This window comes from Oryx dammah, unplaced genomic scaffold, assembly GCF_014754425.2.
Source record: "Oryx dammah isolate SB20612 unplaced genomic scaffold, SCBI_Odam_1.1 HiC_scaffold_24, whole genome shotgun sequence".
NCBI lineage: Eukaryota > Metazoa > Chordata > Mammalia > Artiodactyla > Bovidae > Oryx > Oryx dammah.
In genome coordinates, this window is record NW_024070208.1 from 71526233 (window position 1) to 71544565 (window position 18333).

General features: G+C 36.5%; 1 protein-coding gene across 1 annotated transcript in view; it reads right to left on the bottom strand.

Annotated features, from left to right (window-relative positions):
- UGGT2 (UDP-glucose glycoprotein glucosyltransferase 2) overlaps positions 1-18333 on the bottom strand; it is a 137580-nt gene that overhangs the window by 72977 nt on the left and 46270 nt on the right. The window contains exons 11-15 of the mRNA XM_040267273.1: positions 16503-16594; positions 8667-8817; positions 2900-3019; positions 1961-2046; positions 1295-1430 (exon numbers count right to left, since the gene is read on the bottom strand). Coding sequence (XP_040123207.1) covers positions 1295-1430; positions 1961-2046; positions 2900-3019; positions 8667-8817; positions 16503-16594 — 585 coding nt within the window. The remainder of the gene's footprint in view (positions 1-1294; positions 1431-1960; positions 2047-2899; positions 3020-8666; positions 8818-16502; positions 16595-18333) is intronic.

An 18333-nucleotide genomic window follows, 5' to 3' on the forward strand; every position in this document is an offset into this window, starting at 1 on the left:
CAGTGTAAAGGAATTTCCATTGTTCTCCATTCTCATTAATGTATGATACTGTCAGCTTTCTTAATTAGTGCCAAATTATAGGAGATAAGATATATCTCAGGGTAAGCTTTATTTGCATTTTTATGATTTCTGAGATACTCAGTTACCATCGATTGTAATAAACATTTACTTACTTTAATAATTTCAATACATTTTGGCTTAACATTAGTGTATCCTCTAATATTTTGAAAAATCTCTTTATGTATTTTTTTCATTGGATTTTTCAATTTGCAGGAAATCTAGTACATATCATGTACTGCAAATATTTCTCTTCCTTGGAACTTTTTTCCTTCACTTCTTTATGATATCTGTTGATGAACAATGCACTGGTTTTCATTTGTAAGTAGCTAAATCTACCAGTATTCTCCTTCAGACTCATAATTTTTAAAATATTATTGAGGAACCGTAACTCCTTTGGGGTCCTAATTTCTAACATCTTAATGCTTTGTTTTTCACAGTAAGTTTTTAAACCACCTGATATTATTTTTTACATAAGGTGTGAGATCCTGTCTGTTTGTACCAGATTATCATTAACTGCCCAGCTACCAGCTGTTTAAGTCCATTTTAATATGATAGGAAGTTATAATAACAGTTGACAAGCCATAGAACAATAAATATAAAAATGAATAGAAGATTTTTAAAGCTATAATCTGACTCTCTTAACACCAACAATACAGTTCTTTAATGCATTTATATTTCCATTATGAGCCATAAGAGAGCCACCATTATAAAATAATCTTCTTACCTCGTGTTACTTCCTTAATCAGATTCTTACCAATTTCTTAGTTTCTTTGTCAGATTCAGCATCAATCTTATTGTTTATCATTTTGATACCAATTTGCTGCCATGAAGTTTTCCTCCTTTGAAAATCTCTAGGAAGTCTTATAAACTTTGCCACTTAGAGCATTTAAATTTGAAATAATCTTCTCCACTCATGATTTTATTCAAAACCCAGTTCAAGAATTCTCTATTTTCTATCAATATGCTTCCTCTAAATTTATGTATACAATTTATGTTCCTTTATCAGTTGGGTAAACCTAAATAAATTCAGATTTTGGCAGAGCCTCAGTTGCCTTGTTTATAAAGTGCAGACAATATTGTGTACTTAAGCTGAGAGTTGCAAGAATCAGTTTCATCAAGTGCACTAATCTATCATGATAGTTTTTATAAACTAAAATGTTAAAACAAATAGTATTAATGATAACGCAAAAACACTCTACATTCTGAAGAAATTATATGTAGTGCATTAACTCACATGTACTATGAACATAAACGCTTGTGATACACCATTCTCTTCTGCAATATAATTGAAAGCTCGCCAAAGGGCAACTCCAGCATCATTTGTTCCATCAACCTCATCATCTGTATTAACAATGAACACAAAACCAATTCTAGGAAAGAAGATGAATAAGAAATGTTACAACTCCCTCTTGAACCATAACAAACTATGGATTTTAAACATTATTAGACTCCAACATCTAGATGGAGGGAATGAGTTAACAGATAGGGTAAAGAAGAGTATTACTGTTTGAAAAGGTTTGATTTGTAATGACTATTCACCAAAATTCTCATCTCTGTAGGAGTCTTCCAAAATGTAAAACTCTCTCATAGTGACATTATCAAGTGGCTATTTTTTTTCCAGAAAAAAAGGGGGGCAGGGAAGTGTACTCTTAACACAACCATAGGAAATGGATCCATCTTTAAGCACCCAAAGTGAAAGATCATTCTTTCAGGAAGGTAATACAGTAAACAAGATTAGCAAGCAGGTGTGATTAACAGAGTCTATCATAAGGGTGTATGATTCTTCACAGCATACAGCACTGAGATAACTATCACCTTGAATTCCACATTAACACCCTGTGTAACACAACGTGAACATCACTGGATTTCCTTCAATTGACAGTTATAAATTGACAATTACCTAAGAGGAATTTTATGATGATAGAAAAGTTCAGCAACTTTTATAAAATCCACGGTATATTCTTGAGCAGGATCAATAAACAAAATCTAAAAATAAAGTAGACAGTCTATAATCACCATTTTGTTTTAACACTTCAGAATTTTTATGAAATTGAAATTTAATATAATTTCTGTAACTAAAAGTATGAAACTCAAGGTACAATTTCTTAAAACTTTCTAGTAAAGAATTTTGAGGAATGTATATAAAAGTTTCACAGTTTATGAAGAATTTCTAAAAGCTACCCACCCAAATATAATAATACATGAAATTTAGTCAGATTACTCATCTTCTTTTTGAAGCATAGCTCAAAGTAAATGTTTTTTGTTTTTTTTTTAACAGGAAGTGAAATACCTTATTATAAGTAGTCACTGGATTTTCTGTGATAAATTTTTTAAAAAAGAAACAAATTGAATTTTGACCAAAAAATAACGGCTTAACATCTGCTGTAGGAACTAAGATATTCACTTCCTATGTGAAAAACTGTAAAAGCCCTAGATGTTTTCTCCACAGTTTAAATTTCTATAAAGTTACTTAACAATGTAATAATGAAATTTATATGCACAGATTACAAAGTAGTATTTGTGTATTTTTCCCTTAAATGTACTGAAACTTATTAATTCTTATAGAAGAAAAGTTTGATCACAAATTCCTTTTAGAAAATTTAACAGTAACCCATCAACTTAATATTGGTATTATAAAGGTACATGGGGATAAAACAATAAAAGGCAGGTTATGTGTCCCTGCTCCCTTGTGAAACCTAGTCAGCCATGCCACCTCAAGCTTATTACATTAGGCAAATACTTCCTTATTACTCAGATGCCTAACAGCAAGGTAGTACCAAAAAAACCCAGTGATATCTTCATAAAAGATGCAGACAAAATTTCAAAATAGAAAACTCACCAAATTATGAAAATTACGCCTTATGAAAGGTATACTTCCAGGGAATACTGGTTTCAAAAGTTCCTGGTAACTTGAAGGCCATGTTAAATACATCTCATCAGTTTCTAAGTTATTAACCCACTAGAAAAGAATCCAGAAAGCTGTGAAAGCTATATTAATACTTAAATCATTTTCAAAGCCAAATCTGACTTTATCAAACAGTAAGTGAAATATACCTAAGATTTTCTACATTTCTGATTAAGTATAAGGAGCTAGATGAATATTCTGTAAGGAACAAACATGTGCAACAATTTTACATTCCCATATGGTAAAGGATCTGTCTACAATGCGGGAAACCCCGGTTCGATCCCTGGGTTGGGAAGATCCTCTGGAGAAGGAAATGGCAATCCACTCCAGTACTATTGCCTGGAAAATCCCATGGACAGAGGAGCTTGGTAGGCTACAGTCCATGGGGTCACAAAGAGTCGGACACGACTGAGCGACTTCACTCACTATAGCCTTTTACATTACATTCCCTTTGAAACAATTGACTATTTACTCGTTTGTTTTCATATTAAAAAATTAAACTGTATATTAAATAGTCTTCATAAACCATTTAAGGTATAAGAGGCAATGAGGTCATTCACCTCTCTAAAATTTAAAAGCTTGGACATAAGGAAAATAAAATGACTTAGAAAAATTAAATTTTTAAAACCAACACTTAGGACATCCAGTTTTAATCAAGGTAGAATAGCTTACATTTAACTAGCCCTCTCTCCTGAAACAAGGACAACAGGAGAAAACCACTGTTTAGAGGCTTGGAGGTACGGGTCAATCAACAATCAAGAACTAAGGAGTTACAACCCTTGAAAGCAGGAGGAACATGGGGCAAGCACCACATTCGCCTCAACTTTGTTCCCAGGGGCATTTTCACAACTGTAGTCTGAAGGAAGATAATTCAAACAGCAAATGATAGTCATATCTGGCTTTCCAATATGGAAAAGATATATGAGTATCTTATCCCCTTGGTGGTGAGTTAAATACATTTTTTTTATTTGAAGTGAGAAACCAGCATTATGCTTTATGCATCAGTCCCACCGAACTTGAATTAATGACTGGAGGTTGAGTAGCTTTTGATGTGGATCAAAACAGCTGAATGGGTTTATTTAAAATGCAGATTCCTTGGCACCACTTCAGACCTACTAAATAATTCCCATTCAAAATAAGTGCCCTACGTGATTCTTATCACAAATACTAAAGTTAGAAAGCTATAGAAATGACACAATTTATGGCCATGGGTGCTGGGTGCAGAAGCTGAGGTGATATCCGGATCCATTTGGAGAACTACTGAGACAACGCGGGAAATCATGTTGCCGAGGTCCACAGACACTGACTGCCCTGTCTCTAGTCTCAGGTGAATATACACACGGAAGCAGCAACAGGAACTAGAAGGGTGCCTCACAAAGGCGTGTGCAGAACTGGCACTGACAGCCCAAAGATCTACCTCCGTCTGTTCTGCTGGTCGTAACTCAGGCCTTGGCTCTCCACTAGGCTTCCAAGATACTGCAAAGATGATACTGTCATTTATTGATGAGAACCTGTAAAACCACCTCCTCAACATCCAGGGAGTTATACAAGTCAGCAAAGAATCACAGGATAGGTCAATCTGTTAGAGGCTGATACTCATTCTGAGAGAAGCAAAGACTTATAGTTCACATCTTTCGAGTTCCTTTGTGGGAGTGACATTAGCTAAAACGTTTGAGTAAGAAAGTCCAAAACTTCATCTTTATAAAAAAACATGGAAAAACTAGAAAATCTGTGGGAATGATCATTTTCAAAATGATGAAAACCAATCAAAAGTTTACAGCAACCCTGAGAGTGTTTATTCATGAAAAAAGGCTGAATCTCAGTAAGAACACTGAGATTTGTGGTATTGTAATAATTTATTTCAATCCCATTTCCTGCTCCCAGCCTAAAGAGAAGCCTTGAAAATGACAGCTCACATTCCAGTATCAATATTGGAAGCAGGAGAATGGGCTTCATTCTGAAAGAATTGTAACTTTTTGTCCAAACTGTCTGATGACTTCCTAGAAAACCTTCTGAAAAGTTTTGCCTTTACCCTGCCTCACCCATAATTTGCCTAGTATGAAAGTTGTTACTCTAATTTAGGCAAAACATTTACTGGAAAATGTTTAGACACTCCTGAGATAATAGATAATGAGATACACAATGGAGTAACTACAAACCTAGTAAGGAAAGGTTGGGAAAGGGGAAACAGGGCTTTGAGAGGTTCTGATGAATTCGTGGGAAGGTACAAGGCCATGACTGAGAGAAGGCCCTACATTCTTACTCTGGTTGACTTTCAAGCTCTATGCAAACAAGAATTGAATGCAGAGAATGCAGAGATGCAGACTGCCTGGTTCAATGTTCAGTGTGTGCTGCTCTCCCTCCCTCCACGTGTGACACACACAAAGCACCTCTGTCAAGATGCAAAGATTGGGAGATTTTCTGGTTCCAGGTATTTAAGTAAAATCTCGGTCCAGTAGTTAGCAGATGAATAGGCTCACCTAACATAGATTTCTGTGGCCACACATGAAAAAAAATACAGACTCTATAAAATGAGTCACTATTAAACAGCAGCAAACAGCAATAATCACAAATCCCATGGAGGGGTGAGAATCTGATTTCCAGGAAGTGCCACAGTATTCAGTATTTCAACAACGAAAAAATAAAAGGCAAAGAAAAATTCTAAATTAAACATAAGGAAATAATTCCATTTATAGTAACATCAAAAAGTGTAAAATACTTAAAAATAATTTAACTAAGCCTGAAACTTACAATGAAAGCTGCAAAACACTGTTGAAAGAAATTACGCTAAATAAATGGAAAGGCATCTCACATTCACAGATTGGAAGATGTCTAAATAGCAACTGTAATATGTGTAAATGGCAATATTCCTTAAACAATTTATTGATTCAACAAAATCTCAATAAAAATTCCAGCTTGTCTTTTTTTTTTTTAACAGAAATGGACAAGCTCATTCCATAATTCAAAAAGAAAGGAAAAAGGTGTAAAATGCCAAGACAATCTTAAAGATGAAGAATAAAGTTGTAGGACTCATAATTTAGAATTTTTAAAGTCACTACAAAGCTACAGTAAAAAAAATAAACAGTCTGGTGCTGGAATAAGGATAAGCTACAGATCAACAGGACTGAACTCAAAGTCCAGAAATAAACCCGCATGTCTAGTCAACTGATTAACAGCATCATTACTGGATGAGGACAGGGAAATTTGCCTTTATGACTGTGGGGTGTGGTTGTCAAGTTACACTTTTAACTAAAGTGCAAAATATAGTTGTAGGGGTAGTTCTACTACCCCTACAATATGACCAAAGACCCCATCACTGTGGGTGGTCTGGCACCTTGAACTAAAAAGAAATTACAATCCAGAGGAGCCAAACACATCATCCTATGATAGTTTTTACTGACTTTTCACATACCTGAGGTACTATATAAAGGCTGCAAACACACAGCAACTAAAGTAGATAAAATCTAAATTGTGACTCCTGAAGTCTGAGACAGAAAAACCTGAAATGATAAGTCAGGGATGGAAGAAAACTAATGACCCTCAAGTTCTTCCTCAATTCTCAACCAGACTTTTAAGAAATAAACTGCCAACCCCTCATATTTTGAGGGGGAGGTTATAAACACAGAAATCAGAAATGACTTAACTTAAAGGCTCAGCTTTGTCTGTAAAGACAAAAAGTAAGCAGAGAGACAGATTTAGGGGAAAAAGAATTTAAAGCAAAGTACTGCATTCATTCATGAATAACTTTGACATTAAGATATTTAACAATTTTTTTTGCTTACTTCCTATTAAATAAGATCTGATGTATGTAGATGGTATTTAACAAAGTCCTGGAGTGGGGGGCACTTACATTCCACTGGAAGAAGATTATAAACGAATACATATCATAACAGGTGGTAGCAAATACTATGAAGCAAAAATAAAGTTTATGTGTGAGCTAATTTTGCTGCTCTAACAGACCAAGTTGAACAGTGCTGAGACCTCAGAGCTCTGCATTTTATGCCAGTTAATCTTTTTGGAGGTAGCTAGAGAATTAAATCTCAGAAACAATTTTCTATTCAGACAGGCACTTTCCAAGTGGAAAAATAGAAGCATTTAAGACATAAAGCTTCCCTTAATAGTACATAAAAAAGATACTTTAAAAATTACTAGTCTTAGAAGGAATGAAATTCTTATACATGCTACAATATGGATGAACCTTGAAAACATCATGGTGAGTGAAATAAGTCAGGCATAATTGGACAAATATCATATGACTACCCTTACATGCAGTACGGGAATAAGCAAATTCACAGAGACAAAAAGTAGAACAGAGGTTACCAGGCACTTAAGGGAGAAGGGAATGGGTGTCTATTTGAAATGATGAAGTTCTGGAAACAGATAATGGTGACAGTTGGACAAGACTGTGAATATATTTAATGCCAATGAATTACAGACTTAAAATGCTTAACAGAGCATTACCTTATATTATATTTTACCTCAATAAAAATTACTTCCAAGAAGTTCCTTGGAAAAGAATGCCTCCTCAAAGTGTCCAAGAGCTGGGCAAGAGAGGAGTCTACAGGAGGAGACTCTGTGGGCAGTGCGGGCAGTGGCAACAGCATCAGGGGACTGCTCCCCCCATGTGACTGACCATCTTCCACAGCCAACCTTGGAGGATAAGGATGCTATTTCATAAATGGAGTTGGAAAGTTTCTTTACAGGTCTATTTCTTATGTTCAGAATAGCTTTGAAAATTACTCCCCTCATTTTATCTCACCTCCAGAATTTTTCTGAAAATGGTCAAAAGCATAAATGCTTAAAATAAAAGACACAAAGTATTAAAGTAACTAACATGGTCATTCCTCTTACTGATAAAAACATTATTAGAAAGAGATATCTGTTATTGAGTATAAAGACATCCAAGTAAGAGTAAAGTTTAGCCAGTGAGAGGACATGGTCTAAAGACTAGTTAAAAAAAAAAACACCTGGAGCCAACAAACAAGTAACTTTTTATAAAATTGTCCTAGAAGATACAATGGTCCAACTAACAAATAACGAATGTAGTTTGTCTTCAGTCTGAGGTCTCTGATGTTCAGGGAACGCAGCAGTTCTTTGGTGCTGTTATCATTCCCTGATTTCTGGATGGCTGACCAACTCTATAGGTGGGAAGATTGTTCTGGCAGGAAAGGAGGAAGTAAGCCATTTCCACCTATTAGGCCATACCATAGACTATTTTTGTGCTTTAAAGAAGGAAAAGTGATGTGATCAGATTTCAAAAAAATTCACTTAGGCTGTAATACATGGACCAGAACATCAGGAAGCCACTGCAAATAGTTGGGCAAGATTTTCACTACATTAAGGTGGTATTCATATATTCCTGAGATATTAACCATTTGGTATTTTGTTGCTGCTGTTGCTTAGGCAGTTATTCTGTTGTTCTCGTTTTGTTTTATCTTTAAAGCTGGAAAGGATACTGAATGAGCTGAGTAGATATTCTCCTGAGGAAGTACAGAGAATACAAGAAAGGGGAAAGGAAGATCTCCGGGGGAGAGGGAATGAGTCTGTAGTTTTACTTTTTCTTCTCACTGAGTTTTACTTTTTATTCTCACTCCTATAACCTCTTTCAAAATGCTTAAATTAATTCTAAAGTCTGCCAATATCTGGTTTTAAGTCTTAAGTCTACTAAAAGTTTTAAAGTGAGAAATTACAGGGCACTTACCATGATAGAAGAATGTCTAATATCCAGTGCAAAGGTATCATCCCAACTACGTGCACTTAATTTTAAAAACTTGCTCATATCTTCTCCTTTGATCCCAAGACTGTGAAGGCCATTCATCATTTTTCCTTCCAGTTTCAGCATATCCAAAAGACTTTTAGGTTTTAAGAAAAGAAATGTTTTACTTTGATTTGCCAAAATTTTTTATGAAGTCCTTTAAAGTTCATAGATATCTCAAAGCATTAGAAACAAGTTTCTCTGGTATTTTTATCAACAGCACAAAAACACATTATTAAACTCATTAACAAACAGGACAAGAATTTCTAATTAGTTATCTAGTGTAAACTATACTGAGTTTTTTTAAGTTATAACAAAATCTTCTTTAAAGGGCAAGACATTAAGGTATATATATATTATATTCCTTCACCAAGGAAGTGAAAATATATTCATTCTTGAGCAAGCCAAAAATGAAGGGAAAAAATACAGTAGAGGTTACTCTCTTGATACAAAAAACAAGATCAAACATGACCTAAAATTCAAAGTTTCATAAAAGTATGAAAATTCACATATGTTTAGAATACATATTAAAATTTCTAATTGCATATACAATAATTTGACAGCTCTTAGTACTACTAATGTTAGAAAGTATTATTGCTAAAAGTAACAACATCATCAATAAATGACCTTACTGACAAAGACTCAGGGCAATTTGATACACTGCTTATCAAGTTCACTCTGGGTCTCATAACAATCTCAGGAAGTCTCAAGAGATGCCAGTGAGGCTCAGAGAGATGAAACCTCCTGCCCAGGAACTTAGCCAGTGGACTCACAGAGCTGAGACATGAAGGCCATCTGCAAAGATAGGTAAGGCTGTACAGACCATGGTAAAGCATGTTCATGTTGGGGAAGGTAAAAATCTACTAGGCAAGGAGGAATTCTGACTATTACTTTTTTGAAACCAAGTATTTGTATTTATTATATTTAACCCAACTGCTTCATTCAAAAATCCATTCATGGAAATCACCTTGCCTTTCAGAAATGAACAGAATCAGAATAAAGTGATATATCGGCTTTAGACAGAGTTCTTAAGGAGGACTATAGAAATCTACATTTAAAGAGTAGAGAGCTAATATCTAAACTCCTAAGAAGGTTGTTTTAAAAGTATTTCAAGCTGGCTTGTATGACATCCGCTCAGCATGTCTGTATCCTAGACAGTTCTGACTGTATTACAAAGTAGACTTTTTACCATTCCCTCCAAATGTATTAGAAGATGAGTGTTATTAAAAAAGAAGCACCACCTTGAATATCATAAATTACCAATAATAAGATTTAGTTGGGGCTATAACACTACACTGGTGTGGCTTCTTAAAGTTCTTAATCCCTTTAGTCTGAATTTTCTCATTTGTAAAATAAGAACTGTGGATGGCACTGTCAATGTTCTCTCCATTTAAAAAATGTTATGATGCTTATTGAAGAGATACTTTTAATGTGATAGAATTATAATACTCTTCATAGTTTCTGTAACTACCATCTTTATTATCACTACCTAGTTTTCAAGGAAACCTATCAACAGAAAAACTAGATAGAGCTACATGGTATGGTACACTGAAGAGGGCATGAGATTTCAAACCCTGAAACTATTTGCTAGTTGTGTCCCTATCTTTATGTGAGGTCTGAGTCTTTGTTTCCCCATACATAAAAAGAGAACAGCAATATTCACCTGATAGAGTATTACGACTAAATGAATTTACTACTAAGCACACAGTTGCTCTCAACAGCACCAGTTTCTTCCTTGCTCTTTTCAAATATTGAATTTCGGATACAAAATTAAAAAAAAAAACAAACCTGGTTCTTGAAATATGATAGGTTTATCAGGAAAACTTATCTCTGGATTGTTAAATAATAAAAACTATTTTTCATGCTTCTCTTTTAATAGTTACTAGGAAAACAATAGAATGGAAAAGACTACAGACTCTTCAAGAAAATTAGAGATACCAAGGGAACTTTTCAGGCAAAGATGGGCATAATAAATGACAGAAAAGATATGGAGCTAACAAAAGCACAAGATATTAAGAAGAGGTGGCAAGAATACTCAGAAGAACTATACAAAAAAGATCTTCACGACCCAGATAATCACGATGGTGTGATCACTCACCCAGAGCCAGACATCCTGGAATGAGAAGTCAAGTGGGCCTTAGGAAGGATCATTACAAACAAAGCTAGTGGAGGTGATGGAATTCCAGTTGAGCTATTTCAAAACCTGAAAGATGATGCTGTAAAAGTGCTGCACTCAATATGTCAGCAAATTTGGAAAACTCAGCAGTGGCCACAGGACTGGAAAAGGGCAGTTTTCATTCCAATCCCAAAGAAAGGCAATGCTAAAGAACACTCAAACTACTGCACAATTGCACTCATTTCACACACTAGTGAAGTAATGCTCAAAATTCTCCAAGCCAGGCTTCAACAGTATGTGGACCATGAACTTCCAGATGTTCAAGCTGGTTTTAGAAAAGGCAGAGGAACCAGAGATCAAATTGCCAACATCTGCTGGATCATTGAAAATGCGAGAGAGTTCCAGAAAAACATCTACTTCTGCTTTATTGACTATGCCAAAGCCCTTGACTGTGTGGACCACAAAAAATTCTGGAAAATACTGAAAGAGATGGGAATACCACACCACCTGATCTGCCTCTTGAGAAACCTGTATGCAGGTCAGGAAGCAACAGTTAGAACTGGACATGGAACAACAGACTGGTTCCAAATTGGGAAAGGAGTATGTCAACACTGTATATTGTCACCCTGCTTATTTAACTTCTGTGCAGAATACATCATGAGAAATGCTGGATTGGATGAAGCACAAGCTGGAATCAAGATTGCCGGGAGAAATATCAATGACCTCAGATAAGCAGATGACACCACCCTTATGGCAGAAAGCAAAGAGAAATTAAAAAGCCTCTTGATGAAAGTGAAAAAGGAGAGTGAAAAAGTTGGCTTAAAACTTAACATTAAGAAAGCTAAGATCATGGCATCTGGTCCCATCACTTCATGGCTAATAGATGAGGGAAAATTGGAAACCATGATAGAATTTATTTTGGGGGGCTCTAAAATCACTGCAGATGGTGACTGCAGCCATGAAATTAAAAGACGCCTACTCCTTGGAAGCAAAGTTATGACCAACCCAGACAGCATATGATAAAGCAGAGACATTACTTTGCCAACAAAGGTCTGTCTAGTCAAAGCTACGGTTTTTCCAGTAGTCAAGTATGGGTATAACAGTTGGACTATAAAGAAAGCTGAGCGTCAAAGAACTGATCCTTTTGATTTGGTGTTGGAGAAGACTCTTGAGAGTCCCTTGGATTGCAAGGAGATCCAACCAGTCCATCCTAAAGGAAATCAGTCCTGAATATTCATTGGAAGGATTGATGCTGAAGCTGAAACTCCCAATACTTTGGCCATCTGATGTGAAGAACTGACTCATTGGAAAAGACCCTGATGCTGGGAAAGACTGAAGGAGGGAGGAGAAGGGGACGACAGAGGATGAGATGCTGCATGACATCATCGACTCAATGGACACGAGTTTGAGTAAACTCTGAGAGTTGCTGATGGAGAGGGAGGCCTGGCGTGCTACAGTCCATGGGGTTGCAAAGAGTCAGACACAACTGAGCAACTGAACTGAACTGATCATTAAATTTGCTTAGAACCTTTCACTGGCTTCTCCTGCCTTCGAGATAAAAGGCCAAAATGTGAAACCTGATTCCACAATCTTTGTCCACCTGTGCAAACTAAGTACCTTCCAGCTCCTCTTCACTGGATACTCTGGCCATATTAGACCATGAATTTTTTCAAATATGTCATGTTTGCAGAACCTCCACTCTCTACTCTACCTGATTCATCCTTAAATATCACTTCCTTGAAGAAAACTGATATCCATTGTCCCCATCAAGAACAAGTTTAAAACTCTCAAAGCACTACACTTTATCTTTTAGAAACCTTATCACAATGTAATTATTACTAAATTTCAATTATCCCACTAGACCCTAAATTCTGTTTAGGACATTACTGTCTTGTTCACCACTATACCCCCAATATCTAGCAGTCTCTATACCACAGAAAGCATTCAGACATTAGCCAAATCGAAATTTATTATTGAACTGATTTTACCACATTGAATTTTAAAGCTGCCTGCATTACAGATACATATTTATCCAGAGCTCAAACTGTGAGCCAGACAACTTCACTAAGATACAGAAAAATTACACAAGTGGGACAATCAAGACACCTTTGTGACTGACCTCTTTGTTTCTGGTAGTTATACTGTACTGATATCACTCAAGTCTGAACAGGCTGGCTATCAAAATAAGTAACATCCAATATGTTACCAGAGTCAATTTCTTGGGCAGTTCTACTTGACCAGAGTCTGGTCCACTCTGAGGCTGGGGTAACTATTACATAGCTCTATGGTAGATGTAGCTAAGGTAGATATATAAAACACATTTATGGAACTCCTCAGATTTCTTTGGTCAGTGTTGGAGAAGACTCTTGAGAGTCCCTTGGACTGCAAGGAGATCCAACCAGTCCATTCTGAAGGAGATCAGCCCTGGGATTTCTTTGGAAGGAATGATGCTAAAGCTGAAACTCTAGTACTTTGGCCACCTCATGCAAAGAGTTGATTCATTGGAAAAGACTCTGATGCTGGGAGGGAATGGGGGCAGGAGAAGAAGGGGACGACAGAGGATGAGATGGCTGGATGGCATCACTGACTCGATGGACGTGAGTCTAAGTGAACTCCAGGAGTTGGTGATGGACAGGGAGGCCTGGCGTGCTGCGATTCATGCGGTCGCAGAGTCGGACACGACTGAGCGACTGGATTGAACTGATGTGCCTTCTTCCCTAGTCACTGCCCCTGCCTCCTACTGCCCTAGTCTCCATGAGGGTGAGAATCAGGCTTGGGCACACACTGTGTGACCCAGTGCTGACCCGACCCTAAGCATGGGGGCTTTGGCTCCTCTGGGATCACAGGAACAAAGGTTGGGCTGTGGGCATGACATCAGTTCTCCACAACCCCAAAATGCAGAAGATAGGAAGAAAGAGAAAAATTACGCTCCCTTCACTTTCGTGCCCCAAATTCTACATTACTGGTTGCACAGCACCTCTCTCCAGATCTAGGACATAACTTCAATATTAGGACATTTTCCTTCCTCTCCTCTTTCTTGCATCATTTTCTTTCATTCATCAGCCTCTTCACACTGTTTTTTATCTGACATTCTCTGATCTTTCCTGAGAACCTCTTTCTTTGATTGTGATATAAATATCCTCACATATTTTCTTTTCTCCCCCTTTAAGGGAATTACAGTAGTTTCAACTAGTGATCCCAACAAGAAGGAACAAAAATGTATCACACATCGTGCAGATCACTAATTACCAGGTGAGGACCCAAGAGGGTTCTATTTCTCAAATAACCTGTAGCCTTTCCATTGATAAATTACATCTCAAAGTGTTCCTGCTATAAAAATTTCCCCATACAATGCCACAGAAAACTTTTCAAAATCTACCTGCCAATTCTGCCCTCTTTTAAATCTATTTTCACTGTTCTTGAGCACAGATGTAATTTCTGTACTCTGAAGCTTACAGCCAGGAGCTAACAACTGCTCTTCTCTATGTGTAGTATCTATCCTTCACATCTTAGATTAGCATTTTCCCAGTATTAGGTGCAAAAACTCAACTAAATAAAGATAAAAACTCCACTTGAAACCAACTTCTCAATCTTTCCTGTGTTTTCCTATATATTTCTAAACTTGCTAAGAAAATGAAAGTTTACATTCAAAAAAAGCAAACTGAATTCAATTAAAACTAAATATTTGAAATAAAGTATTGCATTTACTAAATTCATCTTATATTCTAATTATGAATTTTTAAAGTAGTTTTATGACTCTCCTTAAAAGTAAAATAAATTCACTTTGATTTGTCTTCTGTGGCCCACGGCTTTTCATTTAGAGGTTAATGGCCACGATAAATACAAGACTTTCTAATTCTGCACTAGAGCATTTTGGGGAACTTTTTTGACCTAAAGAGACAGTATCAAGCAATCTATCATTTCCTTCTTTTGGCGACACCATGCTACATGGGGGATCTTAGTTCCCCAACCAGGGATCAAATCTATGCTCCCAGCACTGGGAGCATCAAGTCTTAACCACCGGACTGCCAGGGAAGTTCCTAGCAACCTAACATTTCAAGTTTACTTTCTGATGGATACAAGCACTTAAAATTCTTCCTGCTGGTTTCTTTATTCTGGGAAAACATCTCATACTCCTTTCACATCTTTTCTGAAGGGTACAACTCCCTAGATACTCAGCGCTGGCCCAAGAAACATTCAAGCTAATGATAGACCTAAAAGGCAGAGGAACCAGAGATCAAATTGCCAACATATGCTGGATCATGGAAAAAGCAAGAGAGTTCCAGAAAAACATCTATTTCTGCTTTATTGACTATGCCAAAGCCTTTGACTGTGTGGATCGCAATAAACTGGAAAATTCTGAAAGAGATGGGAATACCAGACCACCTGACCTGCCTCTTGAGAAACCTGTATGCAGGTCAGGAAGCAACAGTTAGAACTGGACATGGAACAACAGACTGGTTCCAGATAGGAAAAGGAGGATGTCAAGGCTGTATATTGTCACCCTGCTTATTTAACTTATGTGCAGAGTACATCATGAGAAACGCTGGACTGGAAGAAACACAAGCTGGAATCAAGACTGCCGGGAGAAATATCAATAACCTCAGATATGCAGATGACACCACCCTTATGGCAGAAAGTGAAGAGGAGCTAAAAAGCCTCTTGATAAAAGTGAAAGAGGAGAGCGAAAAAGTTGGCTTAAAGCTCAACATTCAGAAAACGAGGATCATGGCATCTGGTCCCATCACTTCATGGGAAATAGATGGGGAAACAGTAGAAACAGAGTCAGACTTTATTTTGGGGGGCTCCAAAATCACTGCAGATGGTGACTGCAACCATGAAAGTAAAAGACACTTACTCCTTGGAAGAAAAGTTATGACCAACCTAGATAGTATATTCAAAAGCAGAGACATTACTTTGCCGACTAAGGTCCGTCTCGTCAAGGCTATGATTCTTCCTGTGGTCATGTATGGATGTGAGAGTTGGACGGTGAAGAAAGCTGAGCGCCGAAGAATTGATGCTTTGGAACTGTGGTGTTGGAGAAGACTCTTGAGAGTCCCTTGGACTGCAAGGAGATCCAACCAGTCCATTCTGAAGGAGATCAACCCTGGGATTTCTTTGGAAGGAATGATGCTAAAGCTGAAACTCCAGTACTTTGGCCACCTCATGCGAAGAGTTGACTCATTGAAAAAGACTCTGATGCTGGGAGGGATTGGGGCCGGAGGAGAAGGGGACGACAGAGGATGAGATGGCTGGATGGCATCACAGACTCGATGGACGTGAGTCTGAGTGAACTCCAGGAAATGGTGATGGACAGGGAGGCCTGGCGTGCTGCGATTCATGGGGTCGCAAAGATTCGGATACGACTGAGCGACTGAACTGAACTGAACTTGTCAAAGACAGTTTCAAATAATAGGACAAGAATAACTCTAGGATTCAGAAACTTCAATTTTATCATCTGAATAAATTTCTCCAAGGTTTCTTTCAGCTCTGATATTCAAAGACACTTAAGAGAATATTCTATCAAAATAACAGAGTTGCTTTGCAAAATCAAATAGATATATTTGCTTTAAAGTGAATATCTGCATTTCAACAAATACTAAATTCAGAACAAAAGTGCACCTTTACACATAAACCAGAGTTTGTATCAGTAATTTAATACTTACCTAAAAGGATCATAGAAATCCATATCAACATGAAGTCCATTTATATACAGACCAGCATCACCTGGCTGAATATCAAATTTATCTTGAAGATGCTGGAAATAGAGAAAATAATTAACCAAGTGATATAACAATAGTTGATCTGTATCAGGAGTTGGCAAACTATTTCTATTGAGTTGGACCGCAAATATTTTTAGGTTTTGCCAACTACTCAACTCCACCTTGCAGCACAAAGGCACCACTTACAATCAACAAATGAGCATGATTATGTTCTAATAAAACTTTCATGCATTAAGACAGGCCGCAGCCCATATTTGGCCTTTGGGTAGTACTGCCCACACTTGATGGGAATCTTATAAAAGGTTAGAGACACAATACTTGAGTATTTTGATTTTGTAATATGTGATATTAATTTCCTAATGCTACAACTACTACTTATCTATTATATTTTATACTGTATGTGCATATGCACACAAACACTTAGCATTTGACAGCTGGCACAGTCCTATTCTTTGATAGCCCAGAACTCAAAACTTTGGTGTATATGTAAAGATTTAGCAATTACTCTAAATTCGTAAGTTTCCATGAAAGAAGTGTTTCAATGTTCACTTTTAGTTAACTAAAACTTCACTTTTTTAATTGATATAAATATTGATGTAAAAATTCTAATATCTTATGCTTTCAAATGTTATCAAGAATTTTTATAATTTTGATGTATTTTATTTTTCTTCTACTTAAGAGTAAACAGGTTTTAACGTTCAAGTGAATAAACTTTTTCTGACTTTGTTACTGATTTCTAGTTTGCACTGAGACTGAGAATTTTTTCCTATTTATTCCACTTTCTGGAATTTTTGCAATTACTACTTTCACTTGGTCTTCTATATCTTTACTTACTTTCTGACCATTTCATTAGTCTTAGAGAGGTAAATTATACTTCTCCTTCCATTTCCTGTAGTTTATTTCATGATGGTGCTGCAGTGTTTTGATGTAAAGGTATCTTAAACTTCTCTATTTTCATTACGAATTGTATCCTTTAGTGTTATAAAGGGCCATTTTTTGTCATTAATATTTTTAGAACTGAATTTGGCTTTATGGCATTTTAAGATCATACCCTTAGAACATAGTATTTGCTTGATATACCTTTGCACATCCTTTCATTTTTGACATTTCTGAATCATGTTAAGGGTTTTTATTTCACATACAAACATTAGGTGTCTGTTTCACACCTAATGAAACAAACAGAAAATTTTTGCTAATATGTTAAGCTTATTTACATTTATTGATATCCTAGACTTGGTTAGCCTCAAATGGGATTCTTTCATGCTGTTTACTCTTTCAAGATGCATCTTTAAAGTTCTCTCTCTTTTTTTTTTTTCTTGTTCACTCAGCTCTCTCCATGCTTCGGAAGATTTAGACTTTTCTCTACTAGTTACTATCAAACGTGTATATTTATTTAATACCCTCCATAATCTTTTTAACCAATAGCTAATGATTTGTTACAAAAAATAATAGAATAAGCCTTTAAACTTTTCCTGCTGCTTTTCCTCTTGGACAACCCAATTTTACTCAATAGTTTTATAGTCATTAGTGGTTAGTCGAACCCAGGTCTCCCACGTTGCAGGCAGATTCTTTACCATCAGAGCCACCAGGGAAGCTCAAGAATCCCATTTGGTCTTTCCAATTATCTCTTTTACTCCCACAATATCACCTCTTAAACCTCATGAAACTCTTCAGCCTCTGGAATCAAAATCACACAGAGCAAAGCTTTGATGATCAGGAACACCCATTTTGGACTCTTAACTGAGCAAAAAATAAATTGGATTATGTGATGCCA